The sequence below is a fragment of the Mya arenaria genome, chromosome 12, assembly GCF_026914265.1.
Source record: "Mya arenaria isolate MELC-2E11 chromosome 12, ASM2691426v1".
In the NCBI taxonomy this organism is placed as follows: Eukaryota; Metazoa; Mollusca; class Bivalvia; order Myida; family Myidae; genus Mya; species Mya arenaria.
In genome coordinates, this window is record NC_069133.1 from 67,053,779 (window position 1) to 67,081,661 (window position 27,883).

General features: G+C 33.9%; 1 protein-coding gene across 1 annotated transcript in view; it reads left to right on the top strand.

Moving 5' to 3' along the window:
• The window catches only part of LOC128211104 (TWiK family of potassium channels protein 18-like), a 41,829-nt gene extending 14,475 nt beyond the window's left edge, over positions 1-27,354 (top strand). Inside the window, exons 2-4 of the mRNA XM_052915521.1 lie at positions 20,055-20,567; positions 24,981-25,189; positions 25,342-27,354. Coding sequence (XP_052771481.1) covers positions 20,069-20,567; positions 24,981-25,189; positions 25,342-26,385 — 1,752 coding nt within the window. The 5' untranslated portion in view covers positions 20,055-20,068 and the 3' untranslated portion in view covers positions 26,386-27,354. The remainder of the gene's footprint in view (positions 1-20,054; positions 20,568-24,980; positions 25,190-25,341) is intronic.
• Positions 27,355-27,883: the final 529 nt, after the last annotated feature.

Genomic DNA, 27,883 nt, shown 5'->3' on the forward strand with positions numbered 1-27,883 from the left:
TGATGTGAACATTCCGTGGCGAGAAAGGTGAGGTCGAACCACCCAGTTCAACGTCCTTTATTCTGATAATGATGTTCCAAGATTTTAATTGAGGTTCTACGAAACAACATGTTTTTAATATAACCAAGTCGCAAATTAGGTAGGTTGATAAAATGTCCAAAGACCACTGGTGTTTGGGAGAGGGTCCTTACTGTTGTTGTGTAAAACTTGTGATCTAATCTCCTTGTTTATTTGATTTGAGAATATTTGGTTCAAATATTGTTTTAAACATTACCTTTTTGTTCTCCTTGTAGTATTTGTTTCATGTAAAACAAACTTAACACAAGTTAAACAGTTTGTTTTGAAACCTTTAAGCCATTTCGCTTTATTTGGCTAAACTAGTGTATTTTGACAACGTTATCTCAAAGCCGATCATGATTAAATGCATGTCCCTTTATGTACCCTTCATTACCCGCATATAAGTTACGCATGTAGATATGAAAAGTCAACAAATCAACGGGAAATGTTGCAATTGTACAAAATGTGTGTTTTTCGGTCCATAGTGGGTGTGTTTTAACGAGCAAAAAACGGGCGTTGTTGGTATATAACGTTCATTATTCAGTGAATTCACGTGCCGTTAACGTTTTGTTTTACATACGCGCTTTCAAGGCCAGCATCATAACAATAGACGCTGAGCGACCTGAGTTTGCAATTTCCATTCGAAACTACTTCTTTTCTTTCCAAATATATGTGTGAAGAGGAAGATGTATTATGTTCTGTTCGGCTTATATACGCTATTTGACTTTTAATATTGACTTTAACGTCCTTTGTGACATTTATGCCTACCCGCATATAATCTATAAATAACAAATACTGTGATAATACCAGTAAACTCGTGTTATATCGATGACTTTTGTATATAACAGGTACGTATAAAGGCGGTTTATGTTGAGGAGTATTCTTCTACTGATACAATAAAAAATCAGCGCTTAGTCTATTTATTTGTTCTAAGTGATGCAGACATAATTCGTAGAAATAAAGGTAGGTTCTAACAGCACTGTTATGACGAAGGCAGACAAAAACGAATATTTCTAGCAGAAGTAATGGAATTATAATATCTTATTTGCATTGTATATAAACTTCCTTTTAAAACAGAATATTCGTAATTTTATGAGTATTTGGAGACCTCTTGCAAGCTAATAAACTGGTTGTGACAGATTAAATGAACAATCTCATTGATGTTTCATCTCTTTGTGTAAAAATGCTAGGTGGTGTTTCTGCGCATGATAATATCCAGTCTGGAGGATGTTTTTTTTCCACTGTTTAAACTGGCTTCTCTTCATCAAATAAAAGGATCATTTCTCCTAATAAAAAGAGATGTATAAGGGCAGTGTGATAATTCATGGATATAGAGCCCTGATTTTGCTTCAGTCATCCAAAAGCTCTAAATTTAAAACCTAGCCAAGTACAATCCACGTTTAAGACTCACTGGATCAATTTGAAAAACATAATCCGTCTATATCCTCTGTATATCTTCATTCGAGTAAGCTGTAGCATCACATGCAGTAGGTATTCAAGATATACCAAACGATATAAAAATATGGACGCCATTATCGCACAACTTCCCGTGAAACCTTTGGAATTCCATGCACTCATTTGAAACGCTTGGTGCATGTTCAATACTTTTTTCATTTTCATGGTGAAATTTAAATTGCAGGTATATTGGTGTATTGCACATATGTATATGGATCATCAAAATAAACTCCAACATACAATATATGTACATCATGTGAACTTCATTGATGAAATTTATATTCTAGGAAGATTGTTGTATGGAATGTTTATTTAACATATGGACAAACCTGCAAACTAATAAACTGCAGTTTATATGATATTAACTTTCTATAGTGTCTTATATTTTGTCATAAGAGGCACATCGCATTGAGATGAATCGATACGTTTTGATATTCATAAATTGAAGAATATCGAAGTCCAACCCTTAAACTGATTTTTGTTAACAATGTAAGTAAACTTTTTTCTGGACAGCAATAAAATAAACCATTAGCAGTATACCTTGGTCGATGTTCATTTGATGTTCGATAATATCGAGATCAGCATGATTTTACAAAAAGGGCTAGGTCCATGGCAAAATAATTCACGATCTCGCGATATCCTAAATAAATGCTAAAGCAATATACTGTTCCCATTTTCATCAAAATGTCCCACCAATCGCCACCTGCCGGTGATCTAAATGAAACTCTATTGAAATAAACGCTATGGTTGTTTCTACCATCGTAGTAGCTCAATATAAATTATAACCTATACAGCCAAGAACTATTAGTAAACATGATGATGTTGTTCGCCGTCAAAGAAGTATTCCCGAGTGGATTTCCTGTCTTATAATGTATTATCCAAGTACTCTAATCTAACAGAGTTGTCTAGAAACATGCCTTCGATGTTCTCTCTTCATGAATCCGTCAATGTAGGAAATAGTTGTTTATAATTTGGTAACGTTTAAAAATTATAGAGGGAATAGATATACACAACTTCGTTTATTTAATTACTTTCCAATTCACTGTTTTCGTGCGTTTGGATGAGCGGGCCTATTTGCTGTTGTTGTTTTTTCTCGTTAATTGCGATCACAACGCTTGTATGACGGTATTTTTGTTTTACCAGATGTGACTTTTAATAGTTTTGTACTGAGCTGATTTTGAAACCAAATTACTTTCAAAGAGGTCAAAATGTGTTTAGGCTCCCACCACAAGACAATAACGCATTTTATCACGAGTCATGTGACCATGTTTACCCCATTTAAAATAGAAAATACTTTCTAATAAAACAACGAAAAATTAACTATAGTCGAACACCGTTGACTCGAACTCGTTTGGCTCGAATTCTTCATTGGCTCGAATTGAATGTTAAGTACCGATCTTTTTTACACTGAACGTAAGTTATTCTGCTTGGCTCGAATCTTCCGAGGCTCGAGGTATTTTAGCTGGTCCCAAGGAGTTAGAGCCATCGGGGTTCGACTGTATATGATATTAAAATTGACACCGATTTACAGAATCTTGTAACGGATACAAAAATGACGCCATATGCTTAAGCGTTCCATTATATAGGAAATATCGTTGTTCCATACTTCATCAGTATGCAGTTTTTTTGCATTAATTATGTTGATTGTGTTATTGCTTCGTTATATCGCCATTTTATACATACGAGGTTTGCCTGATAGGTTAATGACCGTAATTTAAACATATTTTATAACCCAGCGAATACAACATTATAACAAAGTAATACACATACGCAATCGAGAGAAAAAGATCAGAACGAAACATAAATATATCTTAAATATCTATGTACCTATTGAACATTAGTGGTTTGTTTAGTCATTGTATGAGAAAGTTAGTTCTGGGCATTTTACCTTCTCACAATTGGCTTCACGTCATTCGATGAACTATTTATTACTCTGTAGAAACCCAATGCTATTGTCTTGTAAATTCTACTGTTAGTTAGAATTGAGATGCTCAGACATTTAACTGCACGGGCTTTACAGCCTGGCCAAGTTATATGTGTTGGTTTCATCGGTCTATTAATACAGGAGTTCATAGTTTCTCAGATTCTCCAGGACTTACCTTCCTTGAAATTCAACTCAATCGTGGCCGAATATAGGTCACAGTTATATTGAAGAATATATTAAGCTATACGTATACAACAGTTTTACTGAACGGATACCAATAATTATGTAAGCAAATTACAAACACCAAATTATTTCACTAACACAAACCCTTGATGACTAAAGATAGGGACCAAACATTATATAAAGACACTAGAAAATAAGTATAGCGAAGACGTCTTGGCACAACGAACATTACCAAAGTCGTACCTCAATCGTAAGCTAAGACTCAAGTGTATACAATATTTCACTAATAGATGCGCTTTATTTCTAAGTTATCGGTTTTATAGTTACTTGCAACCGTGATATGGTACTTGTATAGTTGTATACCTTCATATAATTTAGTAATCAAGTAAATCTTAATTTGGTTGGATTGTCCCACGAAATTGAAAAAAAAGTTACCCAAGTTTTTTTCAACACAATACCACTGTAATGCCCTCGACTACAGCTAGTATTGAATATTTCAGAAGAACTGGTAGTGCCTATTTTAAACGACAATTTGGCTTTTAGGTAGGCCAAATACGCGTTATTCACGAATGATCAAGAGCTATTTCGATATAAATGTCGAACCTTCGTCAATTTTACCGCTATGCGTAATATTGTTTGTCTATTTTACATTCGAGTCAAAGTAAAAACCACTATTATTAATGTTATTATGTTTATTATTATCATTATTTTATTATTATTATTATTATTAAATTTAAATGGTCTTTTAAAATATCCATACTTTCTTGAAAACAGATACTTTTCCGTTGTTTATGTGAAGATGTGAAGGGTTTAACAGATTGTGATCATTTCATTCATGCTATGAATCCATCCACTCTAAAACTAATTGATTTTACGGCAATTCTTCAGCGAGGTAATGCATGCCTCGATAATTTCTGATATATATTGGAGCCTAAAGTACGGACTAAGATATGTTATTGCACAATGATCATGAAGTTACCATAATTACACTAATATGTGTGTCCACCACCTATTTGTATTGTTTCACAAAGACAAACCAATGGCAGTTGTGCTAGTCGTGCCTTCCCGTAATTACTATGCTATTTAACAGTATGATCGTACACAACTTCTGTTCTGATTGTATATTATCCATGCAAGAACTCATGTCATCTATTAGTCTTGTGAAAACAAGTTTACTACCTGCTCATCAAAGTGCATTAATAAATTATTCCAGACTCAACTGATGTAGACCATCTGCGTGAAATGAGTTGCTTCTTTCATGCTAATTGATGGTGCACGGATGCTACATGACTGATTAGAAAACTCATTTGCTGCACGAATTGATTTGTGTGGTAGTTGAGGATGTTGAATGTTTAGTGTGGTAGGTTAGAGTCGGTAAGATATTTAACTGTTTCTGTTATGTTAGGTGCGTGTATTATATGTTTTCAATGTTATATTCTTCAAAAAAATTCATATTCGCTCTATCCTTCCAATTTTATTAAATATGCCTAACAGTTATAAAAACGAAAAGTTACTACTGTAATGTAATGAATTTAGCACGCACAATACTTTTTTTTGGTACGAAACAACTGCTTAGAAATGCGGAGTATGTTGTGGTTTCGATGAGCCTTCTTCCTATAACGGTGTAATAACATGTTATTAGAAGCCACTTGTTTTACGTACTTGTACACGTCAACATAATTGTTTATGTCTTCACATGAACATTATGGATATTTAATCAGCTGATGATCAGTGGTTCCTAAACAAGCTGTCCTTGACGGTGGTAGTTTTTAATTTCAGGCATAAGAGATAAATGATATAACTGGCTTTGATTTTTGTGTTCCACTCAACAGAAAATAAAATGTTTTAATTTTTATTCAAGTATATTTAGATTTTATAAGTGGGGTTTTATTGAAACTTAATTTGACTTTTACCAAGTCAGTGATTACATTGTATGTCAGTAATAACATACTAAATATTTGTATTGTTTGCTATCAACATCATGGTCTTAAGTAATTCATCGACAAACGATTTCTGTTACCCCATTTGTACTCCTCTGACAAAACCAGAATACCAAATGAAATTCCGAAATGAGACAGACCTCATACATTTGGCAGTACAAATGCCATCACTGCATTAGCTGATTTAAATGAAGTATGACTTAATGCCAGGAAGCTTAATTCAAGGTCAATGCACCACTGTGAAATCACTACACCAGACATTTATGTTAACGACATAATACACATCGTGCATTGTACTCTCCGATAATATGACGGCAACGCATATCAACACTGAGACAGTTGCTTCAAATGCATTGATTTCATAATGACAGTGCAAACTGGACAACATCCGGGCACATATTAATGCTTATAAACAAACCTATATCTCCGACATTTTTACGACACGATATAATATAAACTACAATATTAAAACACCCATGTATAAACACAATTTTCTGTAATCCAGTAAATACATTTTTTTCTCTATCTAACAGACCGCGTTCATCTCACAATCCAAGAAGTTTATCTTTTATACAGATATTTTTTGTTTTGTTTTATGTCCTTTCAGTCACACGGTATTACTTGTTTTAACGGACTGGCTTTTAAAAGTCAGCAAGAGTCTATCGTTGCATCCTCAAATTTTGTAACAAACACTTTCATTCTTTTACTGTTATTTATTGTGTCATAACTTGTTGTTTTGGTAATATATTTGAACGTCTTAAAACCTGCCTTTACGTCATATCTTTATGAGACCTTCATCTGCTGTTTGACATGAAAGATAAAAATTGCGACGCATGAAATGTGATTGAGACAACATTCTAAAGGTGAGTTGCGACTCAGATATCGTTGGTAAATTGTTTCGTTGTAAAATTCGAATTTAAGTAAACACTGAATATATCGCTATTGCAGTTGGCGCACCCAGCTTATTAACAAACGTTCATTAGTTGGAGCCCAACGCCAAGCGGATTAGCTTCCTGAATAGGTTAACTAGTACAGTATGAAATCATAACCGTAATTGTGCGACATGTAACAATACTAAGTCGGCCAAAGCAGAGACACTGGTCAATGAATTACACTTACCTTTTACAATATAAAGAGGTTTTGGGGGTTTACCGAGATTAATATCTACTCTATTTCATTAGTTCGTGGTCGTGTTTAACTTTCTGAAAAGTATTCTTTTTTGTAATTCCGGATTTGTAAATTAACGAATATTTAAAAAAAAAACTACAACAAAATGCCATACACTTGTTAATAATGCTCTGGTTAATAGTTAATGCTTGTAAGTTTGTTCTGTTCTGTAATAAATCGAAACCTGGTTTTGCATATCTAATAAGTACACAAGATTGTTGATATTGAGAATATTAAAATTAAAACATGTGGGACAACGTTGTCTTTCGTCTAGTCTACACTTCAGTCCCATAACGGAACGATAATCTGCAGTAGACAGAGCTTAACCATACACTATCGTGGTGTATATTACATCGCTATTTACGTACACGCCCGTTAGTTATTGACCGTAGTCGCAGACAATAAAGTTCAAAACACTTACTTTACCCACAACCTTGGGCTTGAAAATAATAAGGTATAATACAATGACACGGGTAGTACATGCAGTAACTATTACATATTTTGGTGAAAATAGGGCAAGATATCCTGCACTGTCATTGTGTTGATGTAGAATTGCTTTAGTTTTAAACATACTGAAATGAAGGAGTTCGTTAGTCATTGTATGAGAAATATTCAGTATGGGGGATTTCGCCATCTCACAACTGTTTTATCCTCAGTCTATGAATAACTTAGGAAAACTAAACGTAGTGGTGCATTATTATGTTATGTTTGTACCAATATACCTATACCTTAGGTTGTTATTGCTTGACATAAAACAGCTTGCAATTTAAAACCTGACTAAATTTGTTTTTTCGAGCTCATTGTGTCGATCGAAATCCTGTCCGTCTTAAATTTTCCGCTTTCGAAAGTGATAGTTATGTCTACAAAGCAACACAAACAGATAGTTAAAGGATATGATATTCGTTTAAAATTATCAAAATTCAATTAATATCAGAAACAATTATCTCACTTTATACGGTGAAACACTTCTCAGTTTGATGCACTCATTTTGAAATAGAATTAATGATTTATTTCCAATACATCCTTCACTTTTATTGAGCAAATTGAAATACCAGGTTGATTAATATAGCATTTACTTAACATCTGAACCATCCTAGCGACTTATAAACTGAAGAGGGCACTTATTATGCATTGTCGGATCCCCGGTACACTAGTATAACGGAATGAACGGTATGAAGACCGTGGTTGCCGACAATACTTATTATGAAGCTGTACAATTAGGTTAAACTAATTACAGCCTAAATTATTTTAATTGATATTTAAAACTACCGCACATTCAAAATAGATTTGAAAAACCTACAAAATAAACGTTTCCCTGAAGATTGATATATTTTGAGGTATGTTTTTGTTGCCAATGCAAATGTATGATTGTTGTATAGTTGGTATTTGGCATGCGTCAGGAGTATATCGGTTCCAAAATAAACCTTTAACAGTTACCACACAATGCATATTAAAACTTAATAAACAGAGGAATTCTGTTTTGCCTCCGTGAATAATTTCAGAATTCTGGTCTTACGTCTCCCTTCAACTATATGCACTTCATCAAGTACACTTTGAATGTTATTACTGTTCAAGTTAAATGTTCCTGTAATGATGACATTTTTGGCACCAACTTTACGAGACACTCCTGTTTCATAGCACACATGTAAATGCATGCTTGTTTAGTATAAACATGAGTTGAAATTTTGTAAGACTTGTTAACCTTTAAAGTAAAAATATTATTATTTATGAATTCAACATTCATTTAATCAACATTTTTCACACAGACGGTCATGAAAACATTCACATTGAACAGCACCGTACCACTTAAGGTACATGACCACGTTTTTCCGAAAAATATGAATGTCGGCCGATTTTAATGAAACTTGGAACAAACAATCGTCAATGACTGTACTTTAACGAGGTGTACTTATTTATTTTTTATATCCCGTTGTTTGTTGATTTACAGCGCCACCTAGCGGGCACGTGCTATTTGGCGCAAACGTTGATGAAACCGTAAAAAAATATGATTTTACGGGGGTTTTTTTTATAAAAAAAACGATCGGAATATAATTTATTGTATGCTAAATAAAAACTCCTAAACTTTTAGTACTAGTATTTAAGAAAATTGTTATTAATTTTAAGTTTTGTGACGAAATGCCTTTATAAGGAATCGCCCAAAACAGATACCCATCGGTGAATGTGACGTATTTACTTCGAAATCGAACTCGGGTGGTGTATGTTTTTATTATTTCATAGGACATGGAATAGAATAATGAATATAATTATATAAAAACAACAAAGATTAAATGATGGAATCTGAATCTTTTTATTGTTTAATCTAATATTTGCCAGTATCAGAACTAAGTTGAATATCAGAAAATAGTAAGAAAAATAGTAAGAAAATCAATTTTTTTTCTACTTGAAAAATATCTACAAAATTGAAACAATAATTTACTGATTGTACGGAATGGTTCGTCAAAAGAGATGGAACCCTTTCTTACATCTACCTGTTTACAGGGAGTGAAACAAAAGGGGTTGAACATTGAACGGTTAACAATGGACGGGGATTCAACCACTTGTACTCGCGTCAAGTGGTCGTTCTGGTGTAAGTCTCTATGTAGGAGAATTACCGGCAGGCGCACAAACTGCAGGGTACCGAATTGAAAAAAAGATTTCCAGAACGTGATGCACGTGTACACTTTTTAAATGTCTTACACATTTTACACGTACTGTTCATTTTTGTAGCAGGGGTCATAGTTTTAATGATAATTAGTTTCGTAAAACAAATTTTATTCAAACCTGAAATGTTTTATGATAATTCTAGCCATCAAGACTCGTGAAAAAAAGATTGATATTTTGAATCGAACAGTATTTAAAACAATAATTAAAGTGACTCGCTCAAATGTCGTCTTTGAAGACCACACTTTTCATTAGCGTTAATAACGCGATTGAACATTTATAACGGCTGTGATGTTTCGTGATTGGCATGATCACGTGATGTTATCAATGTATCCTTAACAGGTCAACATATCCAACATTTGTTAAATTTCCGGTGGCCGTGTGGACTAGCCGGATGTTTTCTATTTTCTTCTTGACTAATCTGGCGTGGGTTCGAACCCCACTAAACCAAAATACTTTTGTATGCTATAACTGTATTTCTTTCTTCAATATCGATATCATAGAGTAAAATAATTGTAACAAAAGTTATATAGATGCTATACCGGGAAAACTAACTTTTAGTCGAAAAAACGAGCGTATCACTTAAAGTCGCATTGATGACTAAATATCAAATTACAATATGCCTGCAATGATTCAATTTTCAGGTAAACAAATGAGTGTATGGTGGAAAATCTAGCCCATTTGCAAAGTACTAACGCAAACGAGAACATGAATCACATGGTTGCAAGGAAGGCGCCAAATTATGTCACGTATTCAGAGCCTCGACTTCCGAATGTCCGTTGCGGTAGCGCAGAAAAACGGTTATAATAACTGTATTGGCACTTCTAGTGGATGCATATCCGGCGCCCGCTCAAAAATCCAACCATGTCAACATGTTGTAAAGATGATACAAATAGTTACAACACCAACGCTGATTCAGGTGGCGGGGTAGGGACCACCCGTCGCCCCCCCCCCCTTTCCCCAAACTCAAACTTGTATGTCAATATTGGAGAGAACAAGTAATGATATGTTCAAGAGGTGGTACCACCAAACACCGCTGCCACAATTAAAACAAAACAGAGTCGATTATGAGAGAGGGGCGCAATTCAAAAGGTTACACCACCAGTTACGACACCTCTAACGTGTAATCCTGGAGCCGCCCCTGCAACATTTCAAAATATTTTTAGCAGAACTGCATGGATGTTAGAAGCAGTCTATTATTTACACCGCAATTTTTATCTTAGCTTGCAAATTAATCAATTAATTTATCTATCTTAAAGCATGCAAATATGCCTGCTCTTCTAAGACAATGATATATTTGTTGTTTTTATTGATAAGTTATCAATTTGAAGCAATTTTCAATATTTGTTCAAAAAAGTCGATCAAGCGATTCAGCGGCCTAGCAGCCTAGCTGACATCACGCCGCTTGGCCGCTAACTTCACGCCGCTAGGCCGCTAGGCCGCTAACTTCACGCCGCTAGGCCGGTAGGCCGCTAGGCCACTAGGCCGCTAACTTCACGAACATCATAATAAGCCGTGCTTTCGTTTAATCCGTTTAAATATAGCCCCGATCGTGTATACAATCAGATAATATTTATGATGCTGATATCATGATGTTTGATATATTTGTTGGATAAAATGTATGCAAACTAATACATTTGATATGTACGTGAGAATAATAGGCTCAAACAATACTGAAATAGCCAATTTCATTTCTACAATGAAATTAATTTCAATTCAGACGCCTGATTTGTTTTGTGACGTTCTCATTTTTTAGCGAGAATAAAATTTATTTAACTAAGAATCGATCATGGCTTATGATTTTATCCCATTTTTAATAGATTCGTACAAGCCTTAAATTAGTGTCTCAGTTCTGTAGATAATTTTCAGGTAGCAAGAATTTGATTTTCTTAATATTTTTATTTTTATTTTCTTATATTCTACTTAGTTCTGATACTGGCAATTATTAGATTAAACAATAAAAAGATACAGATTCCATCATTTAAGGACGAATATAACGTTTCACTCCACATCTATCCTCATGCAACAAACAAACCCATGGCGTCACTAACTTGACGTCTTTTATATTGACGTTGACGGTGGCGTAGAAATCACGCTGACTCTATCAATTTTCTTATAATACTTATATCTTTCAGCAATTTACCTCATCGTCATTTTTTAAAAAAATTATATAATTATATTCATTATTCTATTCCATTTCCTATGAAATAATAAAAACATATCCTACCCGAGTTCGATTTCGAAGTAAATACGTCACATTAACCGATGGGTATATATTTTTGGCGATTCCTTATAAAAGGCTTTTCGTCATAAAACTTAAAATTAATTAAAAAACATCTTAAATACTAGTACTAAAATTATAGGATTATTTATTCAGCATACAATAAATTATTTTCCGACTTTTTATTTAAAAAAAAAGCCGTTAAATTGGATATTTTTTACGGTTTTATCAATGTTTGCGCCAAATAGCACGTGTCCGCTAGGTGACGCTGTAAATCAACAAACAACGGATTTTTAAACAAACTAAATAACCTCGTTAAAGTACAGTCATTGACGATTGTTTGTACCAAGTATCGTTAAAATCGGCCGACATTCATATTTTTCGGAGGAACGTGGTCATGTACCTTTACGTAACTAAGCTAAGCTTTTTCAATTTTTTAAATAACAAACGAAAAAAGTATAATGTTATGTTTAAAATAGACATATTGTGTATCATTCTCAAAATCAAAAAATTAATATAATCAATATAGATTATTAAATAATAACAGCCAATATGACATAACCGATCATAGGATTTGTTTCTCAAAGACAGAGGTGGCTCATGCAATAGAAATCAAAGAGGAAATAACAGTGTAAATTATATTTGAAATTACAATGAGAATTTTGGATTTACCGTGGGAGAACCAATGGAAATTACAGCGAGAATTTGGGATGGGAGTTACTGTCTGAATAACAATAGGAATAACATCGAGAATGGTTATATTTTGTGAAGATTATAAATGCTTTCACTTTATAATTAATCTTGTCTTCATGTGTATAATAATTAATTATATTTGTTGAAGGTTCTACATGCTTTAACTTAATCATTCATTTTGTCTTCATGTGTATATTAATGCCGTTCAAACCATAAGCGACAAAGTCACAACATTTCAACTTCGTTGCAATATGATTCGAATCCAATAACCTACTATTTGAACACAGGGAAAATTCGTGTTACTTCACAACGGGCATACACCGTTAGAATTATATAAGGATCCATCAATCTAAAGGAAAGATCCCATAACACGTCGTAATTTCAACCTTTTTATGTACTTAAAACATATTGTGTAAGATTTTGTTGTAGTAAATTTATGTTTCTGTTGGCATTCGGTGTTTGAACACACTCTGTGAATTAATAATTTATTGTTGTTAATTAATGATTCGGTATACGGACAAATTGGCGGATCGTCAATATTTTCTAGACGATATTGCTCAGAATAATTGAAAGATGATACGGTCCAGAGATTTGAAGACGATATGGACTAGATTGAAAGACATAAAAACATGAGTTATTCTTAAAGGAAAACCCGCGATCAATTATTTTAAAGATTTATTTTCATATTTTAGTATGAACGTATTGGAGAATATTTCATATGACAAATTAAATGCAAGCGGTCTAAACAACCTTCAATTCCCTAAATAAAACACATCATAAACACTTTAAAAAAATATTGTAATTAATTAATCAATTGGTGAGCACATGAAATAAATTGAATTGTAGAGTTGTAAAATAGTAGTAGTAGAACTATCAGAAGTAGTAGTAGTAGTAGTAGTAGTAGTCGTAGTAGTAGTAGTAGTAGTAGTAGTAGTAGTAGTAGTAGTAGTAGTAGTAGTAGTAGTAGTAGTAGTAGTAGTAGTAGTAGTAGAAGTAGTAGTAGTAGTAGTAGTAGTAGTAGTAGTAGTAGTAGTAGTCGTAAAAGTAGTAGTAGTAGTAGTAGTAGTAGTAGAAGTAGTAGTAGTAGTAGTAGTAGTAGTAGTAGTAGTAGTAGTAGTAGTAGTAGTAGAAGTAGTAGTAGTAGTAGTAGTAGTAGAACTATCAGAAGTAGTAGTAGTAGTAGTAGTAGTAGTCGTAGTAGTAGTAGTAGTAGTAGTAGTAGTAGTAGTAGTAGTAGTAGTAGTAGTAGTAGTAGTAGTAGTAGTAGTAGTAGTAGTAGTAGTAGTCGTAAAAGTAGTAGTAGTAGTAGTAGTAGTAGTAGTAGTAGTAGTAGTAGTAGTAGTAGTAGTAGTAGTAGTAGTAGTAGTAGTAGTAGTAGTAGTAGTAGTAGTAGTAGTAGTAGTAGTAGTAGTAGTAGTAGTAGTAGTAGTAGTAGTAGTAGTAGTAGTAGTAGTAGTAGTAGTAGTAGTCGTAGTTGTAGAACTATCAGTAGTAGTAGTAGTAGTAGTAGTAGTAGTAGTAGTAGTAGTAGTAGTAGTAGTAGTAGTAGTAGTAGTAGTAGTAGTAGTAGTAGTAGTAGTAGTAGTAGTAGTAGTAGTAGAACTATCAGTAGTAGTAGTAGTAATAGTAGTAGTAGTAGTAATAGTAGTATTAGTAGTAGTAGTAGAACTATCAGAAGTAGTAGTAGTAGTAGTAGTAGAAATATCAGAAGTAGTAGTAGTAGTCGTCGTAGTTGTAGAAGTAGTACTTGTGTCCGTATCGTCCTTAAACCCGAGACGTATTGTCCGTCAACCTTAATCTTTAAGTCCGACGATCTTGGTCGTATCGCCTAAAGTGTATCGGCGATGGGTAAATATATTTTATTGTTATGTCAAACATGGAATAAACGATGGTATTCTGATAATTCCGAACTATTATATTAATTTGGTACTCTTTCAACACACGAAAAATAAATAAAAAACAGAAAGAGACTAGCCGATAAATATAATTAAATCTAATTACAGAAAAAACAGTAAGAATTTAGGCTGCATGGTCATTTAGTCTCATTCGTTTGTGGTAATTAGGCATCAATGGTAATTAAGCAAACATAATGAACAGTCAATTTTCTGGAGCAGATCTTGTATGTGTAAGAAAGTGTGTGAATGATCTGCGGAGAGGATTTTACAGCACAGTTCGTAAAGTATCCATTCCTATTGCGCCTCTTTGGGTGATTGCGCATCATTTAAATTTCATTTCATTCATAATCCGATTAACGCAGCATCATCGTTATAGTAAAACCAATACGCTTGTAATATATCAAAGGAAATTTTATTGCGGTAAATTGTATGTGACTTCGATGAAACAAGTGACGCCATTCACGCCGCCGCTGATTAAACAATACATTAAGCGTAATGTTCAGTTTTGACGTTGGTTTAATCCCGAAGAAAAATTGCAAATATTGGAAGAAGATATATACATGTAATAATCAAGACTTGGGGTTCGGACTTTATCTTATAAGTAAGTAAAGTAAGTAAATGACCATGTAGTGACCAGATAGTTACATATGCCGATGAACCGCTATACGAAAACATTGTGCGAGGTCAACAAGTTTATATTTATGTGCATTTACAGATAGTTATGTTGAATGTTCCATTTATTCCGACAAAATATTGTTGTGCGCATTTCCTGACATTGATTGTAAAATAGGCATTTTCCTCCGGTCATTAGTTTACGCCAAGAATGTTCTTGAAATAGTTTTAGTGTATGAACATATGGCAGTGCTCAACGGAACTTGTATTCTGTTTTTGTTTATAAATTTTGAATTTATTTGCCTTTATTGTGATCCCGACATAAATAGAGGATATTTGTTTATTTCGGTGTAAGATCGTATTTTATTTCACGAGTGTCATAGAAAAACATATTTTTTCACGAGTGGCGAAGCCACGAGTGAAAATGTAGTTTTTTTATGATCACGAGTAAAATAAAATACGATCTTACACCGAAATAAACAAATTTTCTGTTTCTTTTATGCTTATTTTCGGAGTTTTATTTGTTTTTTTATTTATTTCTGAATTATCCCTTTTTTGAAAAGGGTGGGCTTTAGGCCGCTACCCGTGGGGCACCCCTCATGCATAGTTATAGCTGTCAACTTTTCTACTTTCGGTTTGCTAAGAAATAGTTCTCTGCTATTCATTCTTATAGCTTAATTTTCGTTTTTTATTGCAAAGCTTTATGAACAGTAAACAATGAAGTATTATTAATGCACATATGTTCCAAAAAATAATGAAAACACTTTTAATTTTAAGATGGGCATGAATACAAAACCAAATTACTACGCCGCTATTTAAAAAATGAAAATTTGGAAGGTCAAATGTGTTAGCAAAACAAATGTGGATACTCATTGGATTTTAACCATTCTTCTTAGTTTAATACTGCATGTACGCGTGTTTTTATAGTAAGTTAATATTCAGTCATCTTACTGTCAGAGACCAGTCTGTTTCGATTTAAAATGTTTGTTTTCCAGATAAAGAGTAAATGCCACGCTAGTTTGTTGACACATTTTGAGGTGTGGGTGGGGTAAAAAAATATCGAATCTATCTGTAAATTGTGTGAATTCTCCAGGAAGCTCATTTTACGTACTACAACGGTTAACAGTTTAAAATACATTTGAACGAGGATATAAAATTTTATTTATGTTCGAACAGTTGTTTTTGTCTGTAATTTGTTTGGTATGAAAGCAAATGTTCGAACATTCAGCTTCAAAGATCAGTAAAATGTTTGATAAACGAGATAACCAGTAATAAACGGTAAGTTGTTATTTCCAATTATATATTTATTTAAATTTATAAAATATTTCTTTTTTTAACATTTTTTGACATAATTTACTGAAGTCCAAAGTTCTGTTTTGATCAAGGCAAGTACATGTAACAACAAAGGAATTTAAAAGTAGTTCTGAAAGTTGATATTTTCACTCCTTATTTTGCAGTGAAAATATCAAATTGATATTTTCACTGTTGTTATTTCACTGTTAAACCCCCATATTTCATCGTAAAGCATGAAATAATAACTTATATCCATACAAACATACCTGACAAAGATGAGCACTAGCGTCGAATCTACGTATCGGATGATGATGGATATAAGGTGATCGTCAAGAAGTAATAAGTCCGTCAAGTCTCAGTCGTGGTCAGTCAAAGTCTGTCTGTTTCCTGCTAGCTGGTTCCCTACATCAGCTTCTATTAGACTGGTTATAATAAATGAATAACGTGACTGGTTACCAGATCACAACACCTTTCTACTGCAGTAAAAAAATCATTTAATATGAGAATTCTCTACAAGCACAACAAGACCACATTGTGGCATCACATATTGCAAACGGGAGAAACCAATGCTGTTATAATTTGTTTCAAAATCGATCATAACATGAACAGTTTAAACCCAATAAACAAGCTTACGAAGAATATATTTTCATGATGTAAACTTTTTCCCCGTTTATTTTGCAAATACGTTTGCATACACGTTCATATACCTTCGCTACCTTTACTGAAGCCATAATGATTCAGCCGTAAATGAGAAAGCTCGTTTCAATCTGGGATTGTTTCAAGCAGATGAGAAATGTAAGAGGCTTCATTTACAATTCTATTTGATTTGTTTTCTTACTAGGCTTCAGCGAAGAACTTATGACATGCATGTTACAGTTCGGTGCTAAGGTATTTATTTATTCAGGAATTCCCAGGGAAGCGCAGTTACTTGAAGAATACGGCTGAGTATGCCAACACCGTTCGATGATCTGGACGGAACCAGCATGATAAATGCAGATAAGCATCGGATGGCAAATATATAACACGTGTTTTTGAAGAAAGGATAAACAGTACACACTTTTGCTTTTACAATCTACTGGATAAATATTAATCTGGTAAAGCAATACTTTGTTTGTTATCGTTATGTCACAAAATAGTTTTAGTTGGTATCGCGATAACACCTAATCGCTTAGGCGTGTGCCAGTAAAATAGTATTAATATAAAAAAAATACGGATTATAACTGTTGTGCCTGAGCTCTTTGTATTGATTTTAATAGTGTCCTGCTTATTCTGCTTCAATAATACAAAGTATTCTGAGATCTTACCTGGTGTTTCGAATGACTGCGTGTCTAATTACCGACGTAAAGTATCTTTCTGCTGTGCATCATCAAGTGCTTTACTTGTGTTGAAGTTTTGAAATTTCAAACTTATATAGGTAATAGATTCCAACCAATTCGGAGATTATATGTGTGAAAGGTATAGATACAAGTGGTAAGTGTAGAATTAATTACATTTACCCATCGCTGAACATTATCTTTAATAAAAGAAAGAGCTGGTGGTTTGTGACAAAACGGATCATCACCAAAATGGACCAGCAATGAAATTGCCAATTGACACGACATAAAAGGCCTGCTCAAAGGTTGAATTAATAATTAAAACATACTTTTCGAACATTATATTCAAAATATTATTTTTTAAGACAATATCATTGTTACATTGTCACTGAAATTCTTGCAAAATTGTTCATACAATCGATAAACCCCAATCGTTATTTTTACACCTGTTCCGATTTATCACAACAATTGGTCCGGTTTGGCTCGTCCAGGTTGTATTGGAACCTTTATTCTTGACAAATATTCTTAGAAACTGATATTATAGTTTCATTGCACAGGTAGATACGGTTTTAAATTAATTACAATAATGTATGTTGTATGTTACGATGATGATGACTTGTATTTTGATGTTGTGGCCAATATTGCCAAATGTTTCCCTTTCTGCCATATGTATTATATAAAAGTGATATTCAAGACCAAAACCAGTACTTTGTTATGCTCTGTAATATGTTGTACAATTCTTAATTAAATGCAGGTTAAAATGCCTATCAACGCGTTTTAAGCCTAAACGACGTTTAAAGGTTTGCCAACGCCTAGTGTAATTAAAATTGGAAATATTTCTTTTTTTAAGCTTAAGCTTGCCGTTAAATCCCTGTCAGTAATTAAGGTTGCCTTTTCTTTATTGTATATACTCTGTAGTTCAAACGTAGTTGCTTTTCCTGTGGAAATGTCTGCTACATGAAACACGCGAGTTATATTTTATCTTTAAAATGTCAAGTTTATGTATATAGCCTTGTTTGGCAAGATTCAAACTGTTCTTGGCAAATGTATGTATGAGAATAGACGTGAAAGTGATGGTATTTCTCAAACTTGACAATGCAAGGCAGACGAAACTATTGTTGTTACAATAAAATATTATACTAACAATTATTATGCCGTATTATGAGTCAGACAATATTTGTTCCACGAAAAAATAAGTATTGACGTACTTGTGCAAGTCTGTCTCATTGTTATGAAATGCGGACAAGGTCGCAATCTGGACTTAATTGTTTAATTAGGTACTTTACCATTATATTTTCAATGTTCAATTCGTCCTCGTTTTCGGACGTTTGAAATAACTCAAAATAACCTGATATTTGTTTATGTGTCCCAGAGGTGTTGCGATCACCAACAGCTTCATAATTAGGAATGTTTCTTCAAGTGTAGATCCCGCATACAGGTTTCCGATTCCAGGAAATCTGGCGATGTAAATATGTAATTAATCTAATCTTGTCCTGGAGTTTTAGAGAACATCTTTCTTTTTGTCAAGTAATGAGAACATAAAAGTAACGAGGGTCCTTGCATTATTCGTAGTTCAACGAACTATACCTTGAGCAGAACTTGCCAAAATCTGTCAACTGGTTTAGTATTCCTTTTGTTTGAGTGTATTTGTTTTGTATTTTAACCTTTTTGTACTAATTACTTTCTGCAACACAATGGAAAATGCGATTATGTAAATTGAAGGCACATACGTGATGACACTAATATGACATTTTAGGGCATTAAAACGCCCTAAACATTCAAAGGTACTTAAAACGAATGGTAAAAAATCTTGGATGTTTTAGAATGTTTCCATAATACACAACACGCTGCCGCCATCACTTGCTCATTAAATATGGCTTATGTTGTTTATACGCATAGTTGGTGTCTAGTTACATGATTGATAGGAAACCTTTTAATAGTATATCAAAGATAGTTGTGTTTATGAGCAAGCTTTGATATACTTTCTTTAGGCTTTTTGCATCCTTTCTGTATCATCTTTTTCAATTTTCATTTTTTATCACATCATATAGATGTACTATACTGTATATGTAAAAAAAGCGTATGTGAATTCCAACAATCACGGTATCTCGTTTTGTTCTATGTCTTTGGCGTTTACCATTTGCCATTAAATGGGGTTTATATTTAAACTTGTGGCTACTGTGTTTGTTTCTGTAGTTTTTCACATAAGTATTGTATTTCATATTGATATAAAAACAGCAATCCACCAATTACGTCTACAATGTATGTGTACTTATTATTTATTTCCATATTTAATAGTTTTTAAAACGAATGAAAATCCTTTAAACCAAAATGCTCATTTTCAATGAATTTCCGGTGAAATTAAACTCGATTTGATTTTTATCTTATTCCGAATATTACGGTTGCATTATTCCTCATGAATGTATTATTAGGAATTGATTTTGTTACTAATTCAAAAGACCAGACCATATTTTGACGCGTGCCTATTGATTGATGGTTTAACTTGGTTGCTAATTTTACATAAATGTTCCATAACAATAAACAAGATGCATGGCAAATATTTCTGAGTGGATTAAAAGTAAATATATATTATAATGAGGTATTTAGGTTTCTATTGAAATAACTGAAATAAATTTCCAGAGGACACTCGTCTCATGTACAAGTCGGAGGGGTCGATGGACGTGGACGACTGTCATTTGTCGGTGTCAGTGGCCGGAAGTACGGAGACATTAGCAACTGACGTCACCATTTCCTCGGAGAAGCTGGCCCAGCCCGAGGGATGTTTTGGAAAGACAAGAAGAGTCGCCCAGGCCGTGTACAAGGCGGCGCGGTCCCTGGTTGGGCTTATCTTTATTCTTATAGCGTACACCGCGCTCGGCGCCGCCATATTTATGGCCGTGGAATCATATCATGAACAAAAATACAAATCCAACATTACCGATATTAGAAAGAATCTAATTACTCAATTACTGCAGTCAGTGATTCAGGTCCAAGACGTAAACAAGATCAGGGCGGACACAACCAATCTCTTAGTGGAATATGAATCGTCGATCCGGGAGGCGATTAAGAATGATGTGACCACGGACTCGACAGTGGAGGTGTGGACGTACTGGGGCAGCCTGTTCTTCGTATGGACCGTCTATACCACCATAGGTAATACGTTTTCAAGTTTTATATATAAAAATATCTCTCTAGCCTTGTTCTTAATATCTAGCATATTGATACCAAAAACAAAAGGACAGATAAATGCTTCCAATGCATTATTTTTCTACATTAAGAGACAGCAACTTCAGCTATACATACGGGATCTAGCCCAAATAGTTGTAATTCGACGTTTTTAACGATGTTTTAATATGGCAAATCCTTACAAATTGACATTCTTATTGGGATTCCGGGTAAAACATATTACGTCAAAAAAGATAAAATAGATTTATATTTGATTTTATAATAGTTCCGTGCACGAGAAGTCAATATCCATCAAACAATTTTAAGTTTTAGGGTTTTTTTCTTTCCTACTGTCAAAACATAACGATAAATACATAAAGAGCACCCATACCTTACAATGAAAAAGTGTTGTTTGTCAGACTCTGTGTCATTAGAAGCTTTGTTGACCTGAATAAATTTTATTTTACAAAAAAAGCCTGTTTTTAATGCATTTAATGCGTGTTTTGTCCGAAAAGTTTTTACAGTTACATGGTATAATATGAATGCACTTTTTTATAATCTATTTCAAACATCAAACATTTTCTTAAATACAACTTTAATAGTTTTAGAAATACGCCCTGTTTTTGATCTACCCGTTTCGACGATTACAGATTAGAAGAATCCCGTTTTGAACGTCTATTATTCTAGACTAGTACGGCTTACCACCGGTCAACTTGATAACGGTGTCGTCACGTTCCAAGTGTACGGCAAAATGTAATGAACATGTGTGCATCAATTATTTACTATCAAGCACTCAATAATTGCTTAACTAGTCATCTGAGTTATTATGTAATACAACTTTATAAAAATATATATATACCATAAATAATTTGTAGTCTGAACTGCGAAAGTAATAAACTTTGTAAAGCCTCAGAACACGTTCAAATTATGCGTCTTTTATGTGCAGTAGAAATCCAAACCTATCAGTTTTACAGATATAAAGCTAAGCTTTATCTAAGCAATATAATATTTACTTTGAAATCTTATAGCTTTATGCTGTTTTCTTCCCTGGTTTGATTTGAGATGCAGAACACCACCATTATATACAATAATGAAATAAATTATCAATATTGTACATGTAGTATAATCAAAGAGTGTATTTGTATGAAATAACATATGTTCTTTCTCAGACTAGGCAGGGTGTTGTTAGGGTCATTACAATATGATTGTTCATTTTCCATCCCTATGCAAATTTGGATATTTCTGGGGAGAAATGATAACAATGACTATCGAATTATGTAAATTTGTTTTTTATCTTTTTATTTTTTATCAATATTTTATGTGTTATATCCGTATAATACTATCGAATGATGGCCTTTGTTTAACAAAAATGATATTAGATAAAAAGCACAAGCCTTCTCTCCCTCCTTATTTCTTAAAAACTAATACATGAAAGACTCAGATAAAATTTTCCTATACTAAACCATGATATTAATTAACCTGTCAAATACATGTCTGTATACATGTATTGTCTACTAATATGAACATTTTGAAAGGCATTAGCGTTGTTATGATTCGTAAGGTAATAAATGCCTTTTCATTTGCTGTACTCTATGTACAGACAAAATTTATTACTACAGTATTTGTACAAATGGGTTTCTAATGCAGTTTTCAAGAACTCTTCAATGCCTATCGAAGTATTTTCCATAAAGCTAGATTTAAACATGCATGCTTTGTATAACAAGAGTCCCACTTATTATATATTATACATATAATTTATTTTTGAACTTTTTATGGAATACGATATATTTTCATGTTTTTTTATGAATAACACATTCACTATAAATACGATTTAAGGAACCTTACTTGGGAAATAACTTTTTTAGTTGTGTAAGTCTCGGACAATTATAAAAAGGGTATAGCATGAGTTGAAATATAATGCGATCTGTTCTGGTAATTCCATTATACACAGCTAAGTAAAAACATTCACCAAAATTATAAATGGTAGAGTTGGTGGTATTGTATTCTTTGTATTTCAATTTTTAGATCGCATAAGAGTTGTGCTATCTTGTCTTCTTTTCACCATGTTCGTAATTCGCAAAAATGATCATGACATTAACGAATTGTTTATCAAACATTGATTCGAAATATTGTAAGTTATCATTACATTACTACTACTGTATTGACTTTTCGTGTGCCGTACTGCGTACATACAGCATAAGCCCAAGAACAAATGCAATCAATCCTAAAATTATAACACTTCTCCCTTTTACTTTTTTTTATATCGTTTCAGAAATTTGCTCATATTATAGAAACGTGGCATGCACAGCTTTTTGCACATGAAAGCACAAGTGTTATACACATAGCTTTTTCAAACACTCAGGACATTTTAAAACCAGTACTTTCCAAATAATATATCTGCACTGTTTTCCCATAAAATGTGCAGGCATTGAGCGAGATTGCGTTGAAACATAAGTCTGTTTTTTTTTCTTCCAGCTTTACATATTGATAAGATGTCGACTTAAACAATGAAACACCTTCAGTTTGGCCTAAACAAATAACATGTTTACCTGTTACCAGATTGACTGTAATTTTTAACCACGGTCTACAAGTTTTCTACGACTAAAAAGTCTTAAACTTAAGTAATATCTGGACAGTGATAACAACGATAATTTAGCCCTGTTCAAACTCATCCTATGTGATACAGGACTGCTTTACGTTTGTTCAGACTTTTAAAGAAATACCTTTTTAATTACTAATGTGAGACTGTTTGAGCAGCCCTTAACATGATGTTTTTTTGTTAGAAGAGGCGTAATGGTTTAAACACAGTTGAATTCATGTTTAAGCGTGAGAATTCTGGTGTTTTTCAAAGGTGTTTTTCATTATTGAATATATATTTTTGAAGAAATAAAAATACAAATATAAGTTTGAAGTCACCTCTGCGCACCTTTTGTTTTTCAAAGAATGTGTCTACCTAAATTTGTCTTGGCATTTGGTGTAATAATTATGTATTTAAAATAAGAATCACTAATAAATAAAAGCGAGCGTCATTAATGATGAAATACATGATGCCCCTTGTACTTAATATCTATGTAAAACTGTTAACATATTTTACATATTTTTTTTCAACGAGTTGTTGAATTGTTGAAATATAGTTAGTAAGCGAGTATTTGGAGTGATTGCTAACCTATTTACAGAAATTGTGTATTATACGATGAGGAATGTCAGATCCTTTTTATCATATGTTGTTTTTCCTCAGATAAATAACAAAAAAAGACCTTCTGTTTTACCTGCGCTGATGGCGAGCCGAATACCACAAACTGACAAAGCAATGTTGTTTCCCGCGCTATATTCACTGCAGAAATGTAGTACCTTGAAGAATAGAATCAAAATATATATCCGATCATTTTAATTCCGTTTATTATTATAATGAATACTGCGATAATATCCAGTAAGAAATGCAAAATTAATACTATACTTTTAACAAAATCTTAAATTTTGACTCATACCCGGTTTTATGATGTCATAACTGTTAATTGTAATTGGTATTGACATCATTTCATTTTTAAATACTAAGTGCCGAAGGTGTTGCGTGAGAAGAAATATTACGTTTTCCTTTTTATTAACAATGAAAAATAACTGTTTTTTTCGAATAATACTATCATTAAAAATAGAAGAAACAATCGTATGACTTGCTGGAATATTTCCATGAGTATTGAAAGATGAATGGTGCTTGATATTCTGTTTGGCACACAAAACACAAATGTTTCCCAAACATGGCCGAATTCGTTAAGTCCGTTAGTTGTGTGTGTTTTTATTTCACTTTATTTAATTTAAAATACTTGATCTATCTTTCTGTTTTACCAAACTATCTGAGGGGGGGTATAAGTTTGTTTGAAAATGTTATAAGAATATAAATTATTTTGAGACGGACGCATCAGTTTTGCCTCAGATGAATACCATTTGAAGTGTGTTCAGCATATTATACATTAAATGAGTGGACTAAATAAAAACTTGCTAATGAACACTACTTCTATTTGAAATACAATGCCTTTAAGGTTTGAGCATTGCTCGTGAACATGAAAAAATAGTCGTGTTTGTCTTGAACTTTTGGCGGACCATTTTCATGCTACGTACACGTCTTTCAGATCGGTTAGTTCAGCTGCGCTGGTATTGATCACATTGTCACACTTTCGGTTAAGATCTACTAGACATACATTAACCCGATGAGCAAGGTTAATGTGATTGGTATTGATCACATAGTTACATTTTCGGGTTACATAAACTTCTACCCAGCTTTTACTGGGTGGTTTTGTGTGTGCTGATGATCATGTTCTACGATGTATGCCCTGCAACCCTTTAATATTTACACAGGTTATATGTAAGTTCGTTACATTGTACAGTTATATTACTGTTTTCCAGGTTACGGGAACATCTATCCCGTAACAGGTATCGGGCGTGTGTTGACAATCGTGTATGCGAGTGTTGGGATCCCCCTAGCGCTTTTGCTGCTGGCGGAACTAGGGAAAGTGTTCACCAGGGGTCTTAAGTACCTGTGGGCCTTCGTAAGGAGGTACTACTACACCGGCTACTTCCGGAAGGTTCGTTCTTCGCTGCAGCATAAATATCAGGTAGCTCTATTTGCTTTCTTTCTATTTTAGTTGTGTTTATTAAAACATTCATAGCATTGAATTAAATGAACGCAATTTCACACTTCTCCTAGTATCGTATAAACTGTATTTTATAAAAAAACATCTTTTCCCAACTACTTGTGTACAATCAGGTTACGAAGTCGGACTTAAAGAAGAAAAGAAGCTCCAGCGCACCTGCCCTCGTAGAACAGGCGCACGTTGAAGCAGGAGAGGCGGATAGCCTGGAGGCAAAGAGCCTCAATAGCCTTGACGACGAGGCGGCCGCGGCCGAGGCAGGGCAGCGCAGTCGCAGTAGTTCCAAGGTGGTAAATGGGTACGAGGTGGACGATGAGTTTAACCTTCCAATCAGTATTGCGATCGGTATCCTGTTTGTGTACATCATGCTGGGAGCGACAATGTACACCATATGGGAGGACTGGACATTTATAGAGTCGTTTTATTTTGTATTTGTGTCCCTTTCAACCATTGGCTTCGGTGATGTTTTACCTGCACATCAGAAGTTTTTTATTATCTCATCGATATACATGTTTGTCGGTCTGTCATTGGTTTCTATGTGTATCAATGTCGCGGTCGAGTTTTTCCACAGTATGTCCAAAAGGGCTAAGAAGAAAATGGGCGAGGCAAAAAGAAAGATAGGTGATAAGGTAAACCAAGCTAGCAAAAATGCGCGGGAAAAGGTATCAGATATGAAACACAATATCAAAGATGAAACCAGTAGGTTAAGGCAGAAGACAGATGCACGTCTCACTAACCTAAGAACAAATATTACTGATGAAACTTCCAAGTTCAAACATAAGACTGACAAAGCGTTTACTGGTATTAAAACTAACATATCAAACGAAACAACCAAATTTAAAAAGCGAGCCGATGAAAAATTTAGAAAAAGAGGGTCAACTCCGGACGGCGATAGCCCAGCGAATATTTCCAGAGAAAAAGTAGCAACTGTAGACATTCCCGACGACATACCTGCCGCCGACGAGACATATAAACCAATTGGTGACGTCCAGTCAACCACCAGTGAAAAACCAATATCACCTAAACGCCGGACGGAGTTAAAGAAAAGGACCCCAACATCACCTACAAAATCCCCACCAAGGTCCCCTACTAAATCGCCGACGCAAACATTTGCCTCACTCGGAGCGTTCAGAATTTCGGTGAAGAAAGCCACCAAATAGATATCTGAAATGCCTGGATGCAGTAGTTTGTGTTTAGATGACAATTTAACCAAGACAATGTAATTGCTCTCTATATGTTATTGGTATATTCGAGAATAAAAGCGATACAGATTAACATTTGTTTCAACATATATGAGATGTATGTTGTTTATTTTGATAAATTGATAATTATCATATACACACAAAATGTATCATGTAATGGTGCAGGTAATTTAAAATGCATTTACCAAAATAAATTGACCAGTAATGTAGGAGAGACACGGCGCATTTATTTGGTAAATGCATACTTATAATACTTTTACCAGCTTAGTGTATGATATTATATTCTGTCTACTGATCCAGCCTCTGTTAAAATCGACCAATTCACTGTTGATTTACGAAAATCACTTCATGTTATACTCGAAAGATACTGCCATCACAATGGACAAATATAATTTCAAACACCAAAATAAAACAAATTAAGACCTATCGGTTTAATGTTTTAAAATGTACATGTATTTGATTTTCGAAGTACAGGCGAAATGGGGGACATCTGCTAATAATGTTCTAAAGGCTAATGACTGTGTTGTGTTTACTTTCTTTAAGTGACGTGTGTATTCCATCATGCGTCCATATCTTGCTCAAACCTGCCGACATTGTATTGTATATATTGCCCAATGTGTGTTGCGTTTCATTATTATACAAGTGAGCTTTTTGTTCTGTTTAAGTTTATGATTTAATGCATTTGACCTTTACGCGACGCCATTTCAGTTTCTTAATTGCGCTATGTGTTCCTTTCCCAAAAACGTTTAAATTGATCCCTTTCAATTTTTCTAACATATTTAACTGTTTAAAATTATGGGTCCTGTGTAGTTGTAAATGCATAGGACATCGTATAAGTCGTGTATACGTTGACAATTCTTGTACGCCCTTATTCAAATTCTGTTTTGTGTAACATGTTTATGTGAGGAATTCTACATAATTGCCAATTAAACAAACAACATGTAAATTGTTTATTTTGAATTTTGTTTGAATCATGTAAACGATTCGAATTCGCATCAGTCAATAATCTATATGAACCATTTTAATAGTTCTGAAGATGGTTATACATACAAATATGTTTTTCTAAAATGCATGTCTTGACGGCTCTCTTAATCGGAAAGTGGTGAACGGCTGTTACCATGACGTCAGCACAATCACTCGGCATATTGGACAAGGGCTGTAACATGACGTCAGGACACTCACTCGACATATTGGGCAAGGGCGTTAACATGACGTCAGGACACTCACGAGACATATTGGGAAAGGGCTGTGACATGACGGCAGGCCACTCACCCGGAATATATGGCAAGGGTTGTAACATGACGACAGGCCACTCACTCGGAATATTGGGCAAGGTCTGTAACATGACTTCAGGCCACTCACTTGGAATATTGGGCAAGGGCTGTAACATGACGTCAGGCCAGTCACCCAGAAATTGGGCAAGGGCTGTAACATAACGTCAAGACACTCACTCGGT